Source organism: Argopecten irradians, chromosome 8 (assembly GCF_041381155.1).
Source record: "Argopecten irradians isolate NY chromosome 8, Ai_NY, whole genome shotgun sequence".
Taxonomy (NCBI): domain Eukaryota; kingdom Metazoa; phylum Mollusca; class Bivalvia; order Pectinida; family Pectinidae; genus Argopecten; species Argopecten irradians.
In genome coordinates, this window is record NC_091141.1 from 16,139,021 (window position 1) to 16,156,846 (window position 17,826).

The 17,826-nt window shown below is 33.9% G+C and overlaps 1 protein-coding gene across 1 annotated transcript; it reads right to left on the reverse strand.

Moving 5' to 3' along the window:
* Positions 1-10,097: 10,097 nt before the first annotated feature.
* On the reverse strand, positions 10,098-14,657 carry LOC138329493 (differentially expressed in FDCP 8 homolog A-like). The gene is made up of 7 exons (XM_069276517.1): positions 14,516-14,657; positions 14,047-14,146; positions 13,274-13,401; positions 12,920-13,033; positions 12,457-12,678; positions 11,540-11,649; positions 10,098-11,111 (listed from the first exon to the last, which is right to left on the reverse strand). Exons 1-7 carry the CDS (start codon positions 14,621-14,623, stop codon positions 11,042-11,044), a joined length of 852 nt encoding a protein of 283 aa, XP_069132618.1. The 5' UTR covers positions 14,624-14,657; the 3' UTR covers positions 10,098-11,041.
* Between the last annotated feature and the right edge of the window lie 3,169 nt (positions 14,658-17,826).

Below are 17,826 nucleotides of genomic sequence, written 5' to 3' on the forward strand. Positions count from 1 at the left end.
CGTCATATGATGGCAGACTGATTACATATGGAGAGAATGAGAACAAAACAAAGACACACGTCATATGATGGCAGACTGATTACATATGGAGAGAATGAGAACAAAACAAAGACACACGTCATATGATGGCAGACTGATTACATATGGAGAGAATGAGAACAAAACAAAGACACACGTCATATGATGGCAGACTGATTACATATGGAGAGAATGAGAACAAAACAAAGACACACGTCATATGATGGCAGACTGATTACATATGGAGAGAATGAGAACAAAACAAAGACACACGTCATATGATGGCAGACTGATTACATATGGAGAGAATGAGAACAAAACAAAGACACACGTCATATGATGGCAGACTGATTACATATGGAGAGAATGAGAACAAAACAAAGACACACGTCATATGATGGCAGACTGATTACATATGGAGAGAATGAGAACAAAACAAAGACACACGTCATATGATGGCAGACTGATTACATATGGAGAGAATGAGAACAAAACAAAGACACACGTCATATGATGGCAGACTGATTACATATGGAGAGAATGAGAACAAAACAAAGACACACGTCATATGATGGCAGACTGATTACATATGGAGAGAATGAGAACAAAACAAAGACACACGTCATATGATGGCAGACTGATTACATATGGAGAGAATGAGAACAAAACAAAGACACACGTCATATGATGGCAGACTGATTACATATGGAGAGAATGAGAACAAAACAAAGACAAACGTCATATGATGGCAGACTGATTACATATGGAGAGAATGAGAACAAAACAAAGACACACGTCATATGATGGCAGACTGATTACATATGGAGAGAATGAGAACAAAACAAAGACACACGTCATATGATGGCAGACTGATTACATATGGAGAGAATGAGAACAAAACAAAACAAGTCATACAGACTGATTACATATGGAGAGAATGAGAACAAAACAAAGACACACGTCATATGATGGCAGACTGATTACATATGGAGAGAATGAGAACAAAACAAAGACACACGTCATATGATGGCAGACTGATTACATATGGAGAGAATGAGAACAAAACAAAGACACACGTCATATGATGGCAGACTGATTACATATGGAGAGAATGAGAACAAAACAAAGACACACGTCATATGATGGCAGGCTGATTACATACGGAGAGAATGAGACCAAAACAAAGACACACGTCATATGATGGCAGACTGATTACATATAGAGAGAATGAGAACAAAACAAAGACACACGTCATATGATGGCAGACTGATTACATACGGAGAGAATGAGAACAAAACAAAGACACACGTCATATGATGGCAGACTGATTACATATGGAGAGAATGAGAACAAAACAAAGACACACGTCATGTGATGGCAGACTGATTACATATGGAGAGAATGAGAACAAAACGAAGACAAACGTCATATGATGGCAGACACAACATGAATCAAAGCGCTTCGATTTTGGGCGATTGTGTATCGTTACATCTCTTCAAAATTCGTTCGCTTCTCTTTTCATTACATGCACTTAACTGATTTTGCCCTACATACATTGTACATGATTGTGGTACTTTCTGTACAAGTGACCTACCTTTCGAAAGCGTCTCCGGACAATGTTTCTCCGGACAATATTTCTCCGGACAATATTTCTCTAGTTATCTCTAGTTAAATTACAATTATTGTTCTGTTCATATATTCATGTCCAATTAATTACTATTGGAAAACTAGCCAATATGTATAACGTAGTATGAAATAAGTTCTAATAAACTCTATCGATATTTCATGACAGAATATGACATGTATAGTGTAACAAAGAAGTTTTTGTTAAGCCTTTGTTGTGAGTAGCTCTGCTACTGTACGAGCTACTGCAGAAACGCAATGTAAACAAACCCATTGCATAGTCTATCGTTGACTTATATCGATCTTAAAATTTTAAGAATAGTTTAAGTTTTTAGTTTGTTTAATACTTCCATACAGGTAAGGGTATAATTGAAAGAACTATAACAATAAAATATTAAACATGAATGTGAATAAAAAGAAAATAAATTATTGTGAAGCACAATGATGAGGGGGAAAAAGGTACGTCAGTAATACAAATTCGAACTGAAAAAACATGAATTCGAAAAGAACTTTCATCGAGAATGCTAAACGCATTCATACAATGGTTTGAATGATGTTTGGTTTCAGTGCGAAGACTGGTCAATTGTACCGACTGCTGACGTAGATGTGGATAGAGTTAATATGACTGTCACTGACACATAGCTCTCGGTAAAATTGACCAGTCTATCGGTAACTGGTATGATTTGTTGATTGTTTTTTTTTCTATCAACATTTAGATTGCTTTAGTTTTGTTAACACTACCGTATATGTAAATGTATAATTGAACAGAACAATAGAAATAACGTATTAAACATGAATGGTGATTAAAAAGAAAATAAATTATTGTTGAAACACAATGATGAGAAAAAAGAGAAAGTTATGAAATTCGGCAAAAGCAGAAATAAAAGTTGGTAAGTATATATATACATATATATTTTTTTTCAAACGTGTGTTTTGTTTATGTATATGTATGTATGTAAGTATGTATGTATGTTAGTTGATGAGCATATGTGTGCGTGCATGCATGCATGTATGTATGTATGTATGTATGTATGTATGTATGTATGTATGTATGTATGTATGTATGTATGTATGTATGTATGTATGTATGTATGTATGTATGTATGTATGTATGTATGTATGTATGTATGTATGTATGTATGTATGTATGTATGTATGTATGTATGTATGTATGTATCTATCTATCTATCTATATATTGTGTGGTGTGTGCGTGTGGTGTGTGTGTGTGTGTGTGTGTGTGTGTGTGTGTGTGTGTGTGTGTGTGTGTGTGTGGTGTGTGTGTGTGTGTGTGTGTGTGTGTGTGTGTGTGTGTGTGTGCGTGCGTGCGTGCGTGCGTGCGTGCGTGGGTAGGTAGGTAGGTAGGTAGGTAGGTAGGTACATGTATGTATGTATTATGTATGTGTGTATGTATGTATGTAAATGTATGTATTTATGTATGTGTTTGGTGTGTGTTTTTTTAATGTTTAGGCAAGTTTATGCAAATTTAACGGTAACGAATAATTCCATTAGAAATTTAAAAAGAATTAAGGAAATGATTTTTGCTTGCCGCAGTCATATTCTCCACCTCTGAGTGTAAAAAGAAAAAAAAAGAATAGTTTAAGTATGTAGATAAAATTACTACTGTTGTGTAGAAAGTCATTTGAGCCTGTCTAGGATTAGCAGATATTTTATAAGAATTTATGTTCAAGATGCATTCACGAACACTCGACTGCAGCCGCCATCTTGAACCCTCGTTGTTGTGTAAACGTCACACTTCAGGTACGCTAATTATTGCAAGAAGCAATAATGTCATGTAAGAATAGTGTAAATATAAATAAATGTGTAGAAAACGACATATTCTCGAGCCAAGTCGTACCGTCCTTCGCTACTACTTTCCGTCAATACATTTTGTATTGAGTGACGAGTGTTATCGGCGATATTTTACTATAGTCATTGCCGATTAGTTATATAGCAATCATATGATTATAGATTGCCTGTAAATACTTTTTGTATAAATAATTATCATTAGGAAGGTGTTATACAGTTATAATAGTGGATATTTTATGACGCACTACTTAACGCAATTATTGTAGTTCCGTGTAGTAACGGAGTGAAGAGGTCACGTAATCTCCAAACAGAAGTTAAATAATCTCAAACCAAAGTCCTTATTTCCTCATGTGGAATTTCGAGGCAAGTTGGAGGCGCGGGCCCTATAAAAGGCCGCGAGCAACGATGGTTCGTCTGCTTGAACCGCTGGTATCGGCCAATATTCTTGCGCCATCCATATATAGGCTCAATCCTTGCGTAATCACATCTGTAAATGTAGGTACATGTACTTAGAGTTAAATGAGTAAAATAATTTCATAATTATTTTTCTCATTAGCATTTAATATCTTTAATATAAATTAAGATATTGTTCTAGTTAGCTAATACTTAGAGATTAGTGTTCTCTAGGTATTAGAGGAATTAATCACTCAGATTAATTCCTATAAATAGTTGTTCTTATGATAAATTATAGTTATATTTCACCTGTATTAGCAGGATTGATCATTTAGATTAATTTGCATACTTATCTTTTGGATATTATTCTAGATTTCTCTAGTTACTAAATTTCATTACAAACCACAAGATGATTAATACTGTTTGGTTTCTTTATTATTAAAAGTCCATAGAAAATATACATTCTTTCGGGTTCAGTACATCTTACTAGTGTTATAATGATGGAGACTTGTATGATTCTGTGTGTATGAGAGTGACTTTGTAAACTCACTTTGTATCAATTTAACACAGAATTATATGTATTGAACTTTATTCTTGTCTTGAGTTATTACTTAAAGAACTTTTAGAGAAGCAATAGTTCTTAATTAGAACTATTGTAAACAGATTTGCAAGGCTCAGACCTATGACCTATTGAGCAAGGAGATGACACCCTCAGTTGTTGGAGAGTAGTCTGTGACTACATTGACGTATACAACTATACTTTTGACGACTGGCTGGATAAGGACGGCCTTCGTCACAATATCTTTAGAGTGTTTTAGAAAGAACATGTTTTTCGTAGGATACGGGTAATTTATAATCGACTGACCGATGCATTTTTTCAATTTATCGAGATACTGAGTTTAAGGAAGGTCGCCATCTATCGAGATAAATGTAAGTATCATATCATCCATATTGCTCTAATACATGTGTTACACGTATGGTTAAAAATTAATCGTCATGAATCTTTATGATTTCAATTGTTAACGTTTAATATTGGATCGCCTATGACTTCTAGAAAAGATACAAAAGGTGTCCCCCTTTCCCATTCCCTTCCCCTGCGAGACGTTGATGAATAATTCATGAACATTAATAAATATCCATGAATCATGAATATTCATGAATCATGAATATTCTTCAATTATTCATGAATATTTCCATGTAAGTCATGAACTTAAAACTTCATGAATAATTTAGGAAAAAATAGTTCATGAACATTTAGGAAACCTTTCATTGATGAATTCATGAACGTTCATGAATCTCTTTTATTCATGAAATCATGAAGATTTATGAACAACCCATTCATCAAAATCCATGAATATTTGAAGAATATTCATGAAGTTAAAACCATCATGAATGATCATGAATGTTTATTCGTGATAATCCATAAGTTATTCATGAACTACAACTCGCAGCAGTTTGCACAAACAATTCATGAATATTCATTAAAATTCATAAATTGCAACAATTCATGAACATTCATGAACTGGAGTCGTGTTCATGACGTTTAATGAATGCAAGTTGGAGTCAGCGGCATCTGAATTTCATGAACTCTACTTGGGTCCAGAATTGAAATTTTCTATCAAACCAATGACAATTCTATTGGAATCAATTCAATATTTGATAATTCTTATGACAATAGGTATAATCCATATAATTATATATAACATCAGAAGAGTTTAACATGAAATCACCAATAGTTTACTGTGTTCATTATATTTTCATACTGCCACTGATAAGCGCTAACAAAATCTGTTTTCAGTGATACGCAGCAATCAATTTCATAATACATTCCAAGTAAATTAGTCTTTGTCCAAAATAAACCTATGGTTGTAAAGCATGATTGTTTATATGGACACTTTACTTCAATAACGTTTGACAAAATTTCACAAACCAATGTCTATACATTTAATCACTATAGCAATATCAGTGTGCAACAATATCATGTTGAAAAAGAAAGGCAGATAAATCAAAACTTACTGAAAGTGTTCATCAGTGCTTAAAGAAATCCAGGAATGGAATAATCCGTTCACTAATGTTCCAAAACTTCCATTTTAAGATCAATAATGTTTCCCCTTCCACACGCCAGCAGATACAGCAGTCATTTTGAATTGTGACTGTTTTGGCGGGAAATATGTATAGAAGTCATGTGACTCATGTGGTTATGTGACAAGTCATGTGACTTCAGTGGATATTCATTAAAATTCATCAAAATTAATGAAATAGCATGTCAAGAATAATTCATGAAGTTTTATGCATAACTAATATTCATTAAAATTCTTAAAGATGAATGAAACATTTTCATTCATTTTGAAAAATTTTAATGAATATCAGTAATGCATAAAACTTCATGGATAATTCTTGACACATTGATCATGAACAATCACGAATGTTTCATGGATTCATAAAACTTCATGAAGAGTTCATGAGATTCATTTGATGAATATTCATGAGCTTTTTTTGGTGAACCATAATCTGCTAATATTCTTGAAAGTTCATGAATATTCATGATGTCATGAATACCATTTCGCAGGGGAACCTTCAAACTCTTTACTGTTTTATTTTTCATACCATCAACAATTAGTAACACATGTTAACCTATGATGGAACAATGAATAAATCTTTACATATATGGGGATAACTTTTGGAAAAAAACAATCATTTAATATGCTCCTGTTCCTATCGTCGTTGGTACAGATATTAACTTAAATAATAGATCCCTTATATCTTGGTTATAAATGTCGCTACTTCGGATAATCAGCAGTTGTAATGATACTATCAAATACTTACATAAATTACTTTAAAATGTTAATTATTTATATCAATTGTGCTGCTGTATTGGGCCATTTTTTTATCAAAGCTAGAACTAGCCGAGTAGAGAAACGACAGGAAATAAACATACCAGAACTAGGTCAAATAAAGATATCATGCCATGGATATCGATGCGTTCATAAAACGGTCAAAACTCTCGTATTTACGTCGATTGGATGAACTACGGCGGATCAACACAGCTCTACCCCTCACTAGTTGTCTACCGTGCTAACCGTTATGATGAAGGATATTACACCTGCCATATATACAATGAGGTTGGCAGTTCCTAAAGTATCAAACTTATCCTAGCAGTCATTATTCGTGTGTATGAAAAACATCGTTGTGCAATAATGTTTTGGCAAGGACGAAAGTCCTCGAATCTTCCTCGAAGTCATTATTAGTTAATATTAGATATGCTCTGATAATCCATTGTTCTTATTCTCAAGGTCACATGCAGGTCTATATGTTCCATATGGACCTAGTATTTTATCTTTAGAAGCCATGAGTCAATATTGCAATTACGACACGATATCCAACTGGTTAGAATTGCCTTTGTTACGTGATAATGCCCAACGGTAAGTTACTCAGGGAGACGCCATTTGACCATTCTCATTCTCATATTTGAATAATGCAATAGACTCTTTTGAAACAGCTTTCATATCTAATAAAGATATAAAGGTGATCTGATTTGGTTAATAATTATTCTACCAGGTGAATAAACGGCCATACTAACCTCAAGAAAGGTCCATAATTGATACATTGTAACTATATCATACTTAAAAGAACATACATTATCACTTTTATACACGTCCAAACGCTATACTGTAAACCAACTTTCTTTCACGGCTATTAAATTTCGCGATTCTCATTTCAAAACAAGTTCGCGAAGATTGAAATTTGCAGACTGAAAAATTAAATGAAAATCCCTATCAATAAATATGATATAGATGGTCATTCGTGGAGGTAAACTTTCGCGAGTTTACTTGAATCGCAAAATCCATGAAAGTAAATCGCACACGATGGAGAGTTGCTTTACAGTAGATATATAATCTCAGAGGGGGTTTTACCACAACACTGTTATAACAGATCGTTTAAAGTGACTTCTTCAGGCCAATATTAGCCTCCCGATTTCTATGTAGTGTACATCATATAAGGTCGGATTATTTGCAATTCTAAGACTGAATGTCAAGGGCTTCTGAACACCGTGATCGTTTGTTTTACGCTAACAATACGTCTGTGGTACCAGATAGTGCTAACAATTCTGATGACCTAGTCGTGATGACAAACCTGGATCTGCACCGGGATAGATTATGACACAAAACATCATGAAAGTACAAGGATCTATTTCATACCATCCCGTCGCTATATTGAATGGGCTGTATAAAATTATATGCAACAATAACGATAAAACAAAATCTGTTTGTGTTTTTGTGATTGTTTTTTATTATTTATTTTATTTAAAGCTACTGTAGGGCAGATATCTTCTTAGTTAAGGTTTAAGACCCCGTTTAAACATGGTCTTAAACCTAAATGTATAATTATGATAACCCTGTCAAAAAAAACCACACCTCGATATTTCAATTGTAATTACATTCCTAAGACAAGGAAGGATTTCAAAGAATTTAATATTTTACCAATGATGATGTCTTTCTGTAGTGTATAAATTTAATATTGCATTATCATCAATGATTCTATTATCAATAACCTATATTATGGCATGTCGAATTTGGTGAGTGTTTTGTTGAATTTCTGTTACTGTTTTGATAATGATTCATTGTCTCTGTTCTCTGCTGATTCCTTAGTCTTACTTCAGAAAAGATCTTCAATATACTGCATCAAGTCAAATTTTTCCAAGTATGAGTATTATAAAATTGCCACAATTTGTCGATATGTGTTTAAGATTTACATAATGAAACAAAATTCTTTCAATTAAATAAATTTATTTTTTATTACATCTCCCTGTAATCTCACCATGCAATCAAGTAGGACCATACCTAACATCAATATTAAAAAAAAATAACAACCTTGTAGTTGACAACAATGTAATTGACTTCAAAAAAGAGTTTTCATTGATATAAACGTATGAGTTATATCATAACATAGGAAATTTGTCACACATATACTAAATCAATGACAAAAACAATAAAATAAGGCTGGTAGTGAGGTGTTCATACGTGAAAGCTAGCGCTGGACACACCGGTGGAAACAAAAAATATTAAAAAACAATTGGAACATTATTCAGTTTTATCTCAATTGTTAATTATTTTAAATTGCACTAAATTAAACGTTTAAAGGCCAACTTTACCGATGCCTAAGATGATGGGGAAGGCAATGATAGTCAACTACCGCGCGGTTTAAGTTAGACGACGGCGGGGGAAAAATGCAGTAGGTGGTTGATTTACATTGTAGTATTGACGTGTAAGTTTTCTAAAATTACGAGATAGGTAGTGCGGCCTTTTAAGATAGACTTTACTGGTCATGAATTAAGATAAGTATTTTATGTGAACGAAAACAATACCGGCCTGACTGAAATAACTCAGTGTATTTTTGATGATTTGTGGCCTGGACTTAAACGAATGCCATGCCTCCTCCAAAGGCAAAGCAGTTTGTCCACCTGCTATAAAGGATTTCAACGGCGGATAATCAGTCTTATCGATGTTGACATGTGTTTGTTCTTTTTATAGCTTATTGGAGTGCGATGAATAACTGTACTGCTAGAATCAAATTCTATAGAAATATTCATTTATTGGAATAATAGTCTGATTACTTCTTACTTTCACTTTTTAGCAATAAAATGTAATTGTTAGATATAGGTAACGAATAAAGAACTTTACATATATTTGGATTGATTTAAATTGGAATAACGTTTGTGAGACTCTCTATCACTAGAGTTCGCTTTCGCGAAATGCGACAAGTCCAATCGGCGATTCGAGTAGTATCCCCTGGGACTCCATCAGTCTTATCCGATGTTGACAAGGAATTGGTGGTGCGGAATAAACTGTCAGCAATAATAGTTTTTGTTGATTTATTTTTACCAATATTGAAATAGTTGATACACCGTGTGGTAAATAACAACTTTTGGGAAGGAGAATATACTTAGATACGTTGTTTACTCCAAAGGAGCACCTGCTAATTTTGGATAAAAGTGACAAGTGGAGATATAATCAGTTGACCTCTATTTTTCATTGGGGCTCCGCCCCAGCTGCTCTTGAAAGTCAGTCACAATTTAATATACAAAATATATTCTCCTTCCCAAAAGTGTTAAAATCCGTTGAGAACTTTAGAGAAGTAGTTTTAAAGAATTTGTTGATAGACGCACAACAGATGTTCTGCCATGGCATGATCAGCTACACCTTTAACCGGCCTTTCAGGCCAGGTTTGCTAATGAATACGGAGAATTCAGCTAACATTAAAATATATCACAGATTTTATTTCAAGATATATATAGAATCTTCTACCAGTTACAATGCCATCAACATAATTAACTGTTACAATAGAGCCATCTTACATCTGTCAACGAAGCAGGCTCTGACACAAAGGAATATAATGAAATTATCCAAAGGCACTCGGTATCACAATTGTTTAGTAAATCACAACTGACATCTGGTCCCAACACCAAACTAAGCGTAGGTACACAGTTTAAAGATTGAGGAATGTATGCTTCATTTAATTATCTTTACAGCTTGTTGTTTGTTTGTTTGAGTTTTACGGCCCATCGACAACTAAGGTCATTTAGGGCCAAACTACAATCTTCACAGATATCATTTACCTTCCATTCTTATAAGTATACATGATCATTTTAGGTTTTGTTTTTGACGGAAGCTGGAGAAGCTTTGCAGTAAAATAACCTGATTGTATGTCATTACCTGATACATGTCCCAAATAAGTCTAAACCTACTAATACAGAGGCAGAGAACTGGTAGCTCCTCATTACAAAATGTAACCGACTGTTCATTGATTCAGTGCACTGCAGAATAGGCAAGCCAAAAGTACTAGTTTTGAAAACTTAATTGAAGGACAATTAAATAGGACAAGTTCAATGTTACCAAATGCCTACAAGTATCAACAACTCGCCCAAAAATAACACAAACTATGCATAAAATAGCACCTTAGAAATATCATAATACAATAGTGTCATTTTTTCTAGAGCTTTCCGACTATGCAGAAGCCCAAAGTAAATGATAAGAAGCAAGTCAATCCAAACTTGTTCATAAAAACTTGTTCATGTAAGTCTATACTTTTTCAAGATATGGCTATCCTATTGACATTCATTTCCTAGCACCAGTATAGTATTGAATAATCCATCAATATTGCCTTTCGTTTCCTAGCACCAACGAAGTACTGAATTATCCATCAGTTTGCTTTCCGTTTGTTTCTTCTGTCACATCTGGGACATTCAGCACCTCTCCTAGCGAAGCAGTGCCTAAAATATATATTCAAAACACACAATCAAAACAGACAGAGCATAAACGATACTCATCATTTCAACAATAATTGGTGTTTAATCGTGTATCTTTTTTTATTATGCCTATTTAACGCAAAAAATAACATGTAATAATGTTGCTTCTGATGCATACACAATCAGTACTTCATTCCATAGAGGGCTCAGTGCCACAAAATCTTTTAATGAGAAGCTCAAACTTTTCAATGGTGGTTATGGTGTAAAGTAAGTAACTTTTGTAACTGAAGAAAAATACTTATTCGTCTGCTCCTGTTTTTGATAGAGAAAAATTAACGTTTGTCAGCGGTGGAGCATCTTTTACAACTAGTTTTAAATCAATATTATTTTTCAATAAAAAACTGTTACAGTACAGTGAGAAATCAATAACAACATACATGATTGGAACTTACCTGTGTAAGACATAGGAGCATTTAGCGCACACAACAGCAATATTGTCAAAAGGAAATAAAATTTCTCTGCTGTCACACAACTCACAGATAAATCCTTTTGCCTGGCATTTCTGTAAAAACGATACACTGACATAATGATTATCTTACCTATATAAGGACATACTAGGTTCTGGCCCCAATTTCTCGAAACAAATTTACAAATTTAAGTCAGAACTTACTTTAATAAGTTTTTCTTCTTATATAACTTATGTTGACTAAAGTTTGTCTCAAAAAAATTGGGGCCTGGTGGTTGTTGAAGACACTTAGAGTTGCAGCAACTTACAGGAATTGTATCATAGAATAAGTCTGACTACCAATCAACTGATCTGAATAGATCTGTAAAATGCCTTTAACAACATGTAATAGTTTGGTTTTGAATGTTTTGATTTATTAAGCATCATATTAACAGCCATAGTCATTCAAAGATGTGTTAAAAATTTGATTGATCGAGGAATGCCAGAGTACCCACAAAAAACCACTGACCAGTGGTCACTACCTGGCAACTATTCCAACTTACAACCCAGAGGTTAAGAGCCTGTGGTAAAATGTTACATATTACTATAGTAGTAATATGTAACATATTTCCACAAGCCATCCATGTTTGGGTTGCAAGATTGTTGTAGAAGAACTAGAAAACAGTTGTAAATGTCATATATGTATGTAGCCCTTCTTATAAATATTTCCAGATATATAATCAATACTTTGAAAAGCATTGTAAATAACTATTATTAAAATCGAAATATTTCATCTTTATTTTATTTCATAAATTTAGAAACCATTCCACATTTCCATATTAGGTCTGTCCTAATAGGTCCACTGGTAAGTTTCAGTAAACATGTACAGAAATGCAGTTAGTCTATAGCTTATTCATACATTACCTGACAGTCTGTTTTGATATGCTGTGCCCAGGCAGCGTGTATGGAAACAAGCTTTCCCAGGAGAACATCCGACTGAATTTCCAGAAGATCCTTCATGGAGTAGGTGTCCCAGTTCTCAACAAAGTGTTGCCTGTCCTGTAGCAGCAGTAAAAACTTCTGTTTCATAGCATCATCACACACCAACAGGTACTTCTTCATGATCAGGATCTCCTCTCGTAGTTTCTATAAAACAGAAAAGAAAAAAATAATCTCAACAATGAAGCGCTAATGAAGATAGATACTAATATACAAAAAATATAAACAAAACTATATTATAAAGTATACAAAGAATTGTTTTCAAAATTGAATGCACTGTCATTGATATTTTCCAGAAGATAAAAAGGAAAAATAGATATGACACCATAATTTTGATTCTTTTATATTCCCTCACAGTGCCTCACAAAAAGAACAGAGTTATAATTACCTTGATTTCATTAATTTCATCAACAAAACTAAACAACATGGGATTGACATCTTGTATTTGCATGGCAGCCTTTGTTATCATCAACTTGAGGTATTGTTTTGCTGCTCTGCACACCTGTAACAACAAAAGATATAACAATGGGAAACAGATTCTCATCACACATGTCAACATTCCTAACAATAGGTCATCATCATTGTTGCTTTTGTTCATATTAATTATCTCAGAGTCTATGTCTAAATTGACTTTCAAGAAGGATGTCTATTGCAAGCAAGTATCTTGAAAGTGTATCTGAGGTGATAATGTCTTCATACAGGTAAACTACAATATGAAGTTTAGTGTATCTAAATATCTTACCTTTCTTGGTTCAAAATCCCAGTTGTGTAAAACACGGGCTGGTATAACCATAGTATCATTCCAGTGACACATTTCACAGTAATAGTTTCCAGAGTAATCACACAGTCGCGGTTCACAGAATCCAGGCTCTGTGATAGTGAAGAATGGAAGTAAAGCATAATATATATACCTTATCTTAGAATAAAACAAATTCTTGAGTTAATGCATAGTGAACTGAAAAATTACATAACGAAATGAATTGATGTAATTTAAAGCAATATAATAAATTTTGATATTAAGAAAACTTGTGTTGGAAAGGGAGGTAACACCAACATTGCAAGATACATGTACTAGGTAAATCTTTTATCTTTTTGTTGGTTAAATGAGTGATTTGTAAAATTTACAGTATCCAATTACATAATAGTGGTTGTTGGCAAAGAGAAACTGCTTAGACAATTGATAATTCATAATAATTATAGATTAAAACCTATAATCATCTCCTCAATGTTTAATACCAAATAGCCTTATCTTCGTCCTCTTGATAGTAAAACCTTGTGAGATAAAAATGTATGTAACTTTAGAATGTAGCATACAGTTAATATGGGGGTTTCGCGATAGCAAAAGGACAGTTTAATGTCGATTGGCTCCACCTTGTGGTGATTTTAATTTAACAAAAATTAAATCAAAATATGAGATCACAATCACCAGAAGGTTGGCCAATCAATGGTAAATCGTTCTTTACTAACATCATTTTGTTGTCTTCAATTTGATGCATTGATACATTATGTACTTACTAAAGGATATAGGGGCCCTGCACTCAGCACATCTGTAATTCTGGAAGGACAGACCTCGTGTTGGGCAGATGTCATTGGTGTAGGTAGGATTTTCTAGTACCTGTGAAGAACAAGAACATAAGTGGGATGAATAATTTTATATGTTACTAATTGATGTTGTTTATCTGAGCATTACAAGTTACAAAATTTGCATAACATTGTAGCAACACCTCTCAACACAATACATATGACCTTATAGACAAAACAGAATGTATACATTCTAATTTTTTTTTAACATTAGGCAAAAGCAATATCTATAAAACCCAGGAGCATCCCATTATACAAAAATCTAATAAAGAAATATCCAATCAATCAAGTTTATATGCATCTACAATGTATTCCGCCTTTTCATGGATATATATAGGTTACTTGTTAATTAACCACTAAAGGTTTCAAACATGAAGGTCCATACAAAGAACCTATAACTTACCTTTAAACTTGCACAGGTCCGTGTTATCATGTTCAAGCACTTTTCATGAGCAGAGTATCCACACTCTGAAATGTATGAAATCCAAATGTCTATCATAGCTACAAACATTTTCTTACAATTACTCTAGATAAACAGTGTGTATATAATATGCAAACATGGACTACAAGATGTCTATAATGCACCACATGATATATTGTGTATAGTTTACAAACATGGACTACAAGATGTCTATAATGCACCACATGATATATTGTGTATAGTTTACAAACATGGACTACAAGATGTCTATAATGCACCACATGATATACTGTGTATAGTTTACAAACATGGACTACAAGATGTCTACAATGCACCACATGATATACTGTGTATAGTTTACAAACATGGACTACAAGATGTCTACAATATTGCACCACATGATATACTGTATATAGTTTACAAACATGGACTACAAGATGTCTACAATGCACCACATGATATATTGTGTTTAGTTTACAAACATGGACTACAAGATGTCTACAATGCACCACATGATATATTGTGTATAATATACAATTATGGACTACAAGATGTCTACAATGCAAATCTTGCACATGTTTGGTGTTATTACCTCATCTTAGGTCATTGATATGTATTTTCTTATGTACTAATGTTTTTAAGAAACTTTTAAATTCTTATCTGGTAAGAAAATTGGGCCTTAAAAGAAAGCCGTTGCAAAATTATATTGACCATCCTGTACATTTATACCAGGTCTGTATAACCCCCAGTATCATAGTGTTACAGTATAATGTTATACATATATGTGGGTTAGACTGGACTACCAACCTGTACATTTATACCAGGTCTGTATAACCCCCAGTATCATAGTGTTACAGTATAATGTTATACATATATGTGGGTTAGACTGGACTACCAACCTGTACATTTATACCAGGTCTGTATAACCCCCAGTATCATAGTGTTACAGTATAATGTTATACATATATGTGGGTTAGACTGGACTACCAACCTGTACATTTATACCAGGTCTGTATAACCCCCAGTATCATAGTGTTACAGTATAATGTTATACATATATGTGGGTTAGACTGGACTACCAACCTGTACATTTATACCAGGTCTGTATAACCCCCAGTATCATAGTGTTACAGTATAATGTTATACATATATGTGGGTTAGACTGGACTACCAACCTGTACATTTATACCAGGTCTGTATAACCCCCAGTATCATAGTGTTACAGTATAATGTTATACATATATGTGGGTTAGACTGGACTACCAACCTGTACATTTATACCAGGTCTGTATAACCCCCAGTATCATAGTGTTACAGTATAATGTTATACATATATGTGGGTTAGACTGGACTACCAACCTGTACATTTATACCAGGTCTGTATAACCCCCAGTATCATATATATAGTGTTACAGTATAATGTTATACATATATGTGGGTTAGACTGGACTACCAACCTGTACATTTATACCAGGTCTGTATAACCCCCAGTATCATATATATAGTGTTACAGTATAATGTTATACATATATGTGGGTTAGACTGGACTACCAACCTGTACATTTATACCAGGTCTGTATAACCCCCAGTATCATAGTGTTACAGTATAATGTTATACATATATGTGGGTTAGACTGGACTACCAACCTGTACATTTATACCAGGTCTGTATAACCCCCAGTATCATAGTGTTACAGTATAATGTTATACATATATGTGGGTTAGACTGGACTACCAACCTGTACATTTATACCAGGTCTGTATAACCCCCAGTATCATAGTGTTACAGTATAATGTTATACATATATGTGGGTTAGACTGGACTACCAACCTGTACATTTATACCAGGTCTGTATAACCCCCAGTATCATAGTGTTACAGTATAATGTTATACATATATGTGGGTTAGACTGGACTACCAACCTGTACATTTATACCAGGTCTGTATAACCCCCAGTATCATAGTGTTACAGTATAATGTTATACATATATGTGGGTTAGACTGGACTACCAACCTGTACATTTATACCAGGTCTGTATAACCCCCAGTATCATAGTGTTACAGTATAATGTTATACATATATGTGGGTTAGACTGGACTACCAACCTGTACATTTATACCAGGTCTGTATAACCCCCAGTATCATAGTGTTACAGTATAATGTTATACATATATGTGGGTTAGACTGGACTACCAACCTGTACATTTATACCAGGTCTGTATAACCCCCAGTATCATAGTGTTACAGTATAATGTTATACATATATGTGGGTTAGACTGGACTACCAACCTGTACATTTATACCAGGTCTGTATAACCCCCAGTATCATAGTGTTACAGTATAATGTTATACATATATGTGGGTTAGACTGGACTACCAACCTGTACATTTATACCAGGTCTGTATAACCCCCAGTATCATAGTGTTACAGTATAATGTTATACATATATGTGGGTTAGACTGGACTACCAACCTGTACATTTATACCAGGTCTGTATAACCCCCAGTATCATAGTGTTACAGTATAATGTTATACATATATGTGGGTTAGACTGGACTACCAACCTGTACATTTATACCAGGTCTGTATAACCCCCAGTATCATAGTGTTACAGTATAATGTTATACATATATGTGGGTTAGACTGGACTACCAACCTGTACATTTATACCAGGTCTGTATAAACCCCAGTATCATAGTGTTACAGTATAATGTTATACATATATATGTGGGTTAGACTGGACTACCAACCTGTACATTTATACCAGGTCTGTATAACCCCCAGTATCATAGTGTTACAGTATAATGTTATACATATATGTGGGTTAGACTGGACTACCAACCTGTACATTTATACCAGGTCTGTATAACCCCCAGTATCATAGTGTTACAGTATAATGTTATACATATATGTGGGTTAGACTGGACTACCAACCTGTACATTTATACCAGGTCTGTATAACCCCCAGTATCATAGTGTTACAGTATAATGTTATACATATATGTGGGTTAGACTGGACTACCAACCTGTACATTTATACCAGGTCTGTATAACCCCCAGTATCATAGTGTTACAGTATAATGTTATACATATATGTGGGTTAGACTGGACTACCAACCTGTACATTTATACCAGGTCTGTATAACCCCCAGTATCATAGTGTTACAGTATAATGTTATACATATATGTGGGTTAGACTGGACTACCAACCTGTACATTTATACCAGGTCTGTATAACCCCCAGTATCATATAGTGTTACAGTATAATGTTATACATATATGTGGGTTAG

Coding starts and splice junctions, on each gene's coding strand:
- LOC138329493 (XM_069276517.1), bottom strand. CDS start 14,623: ATGTTTGTAGCTATGATAGACATTTGGATTTCATACATTTCAGAGTGT. Junction 12,679..12,919: donor ATGAAATTAATGAAATCAAG/GTAATTATAACT, acceptor TCTGTTTTATAG/AAACTACGAGAGGAGATCCT. Junction 11,112..11,539: donor TGCTCCTATGTCTTACACAG/GTAAGTTCCAAT, acceptor TATATATTTTAG/GCACTGCTTCGCTAGGAGAG.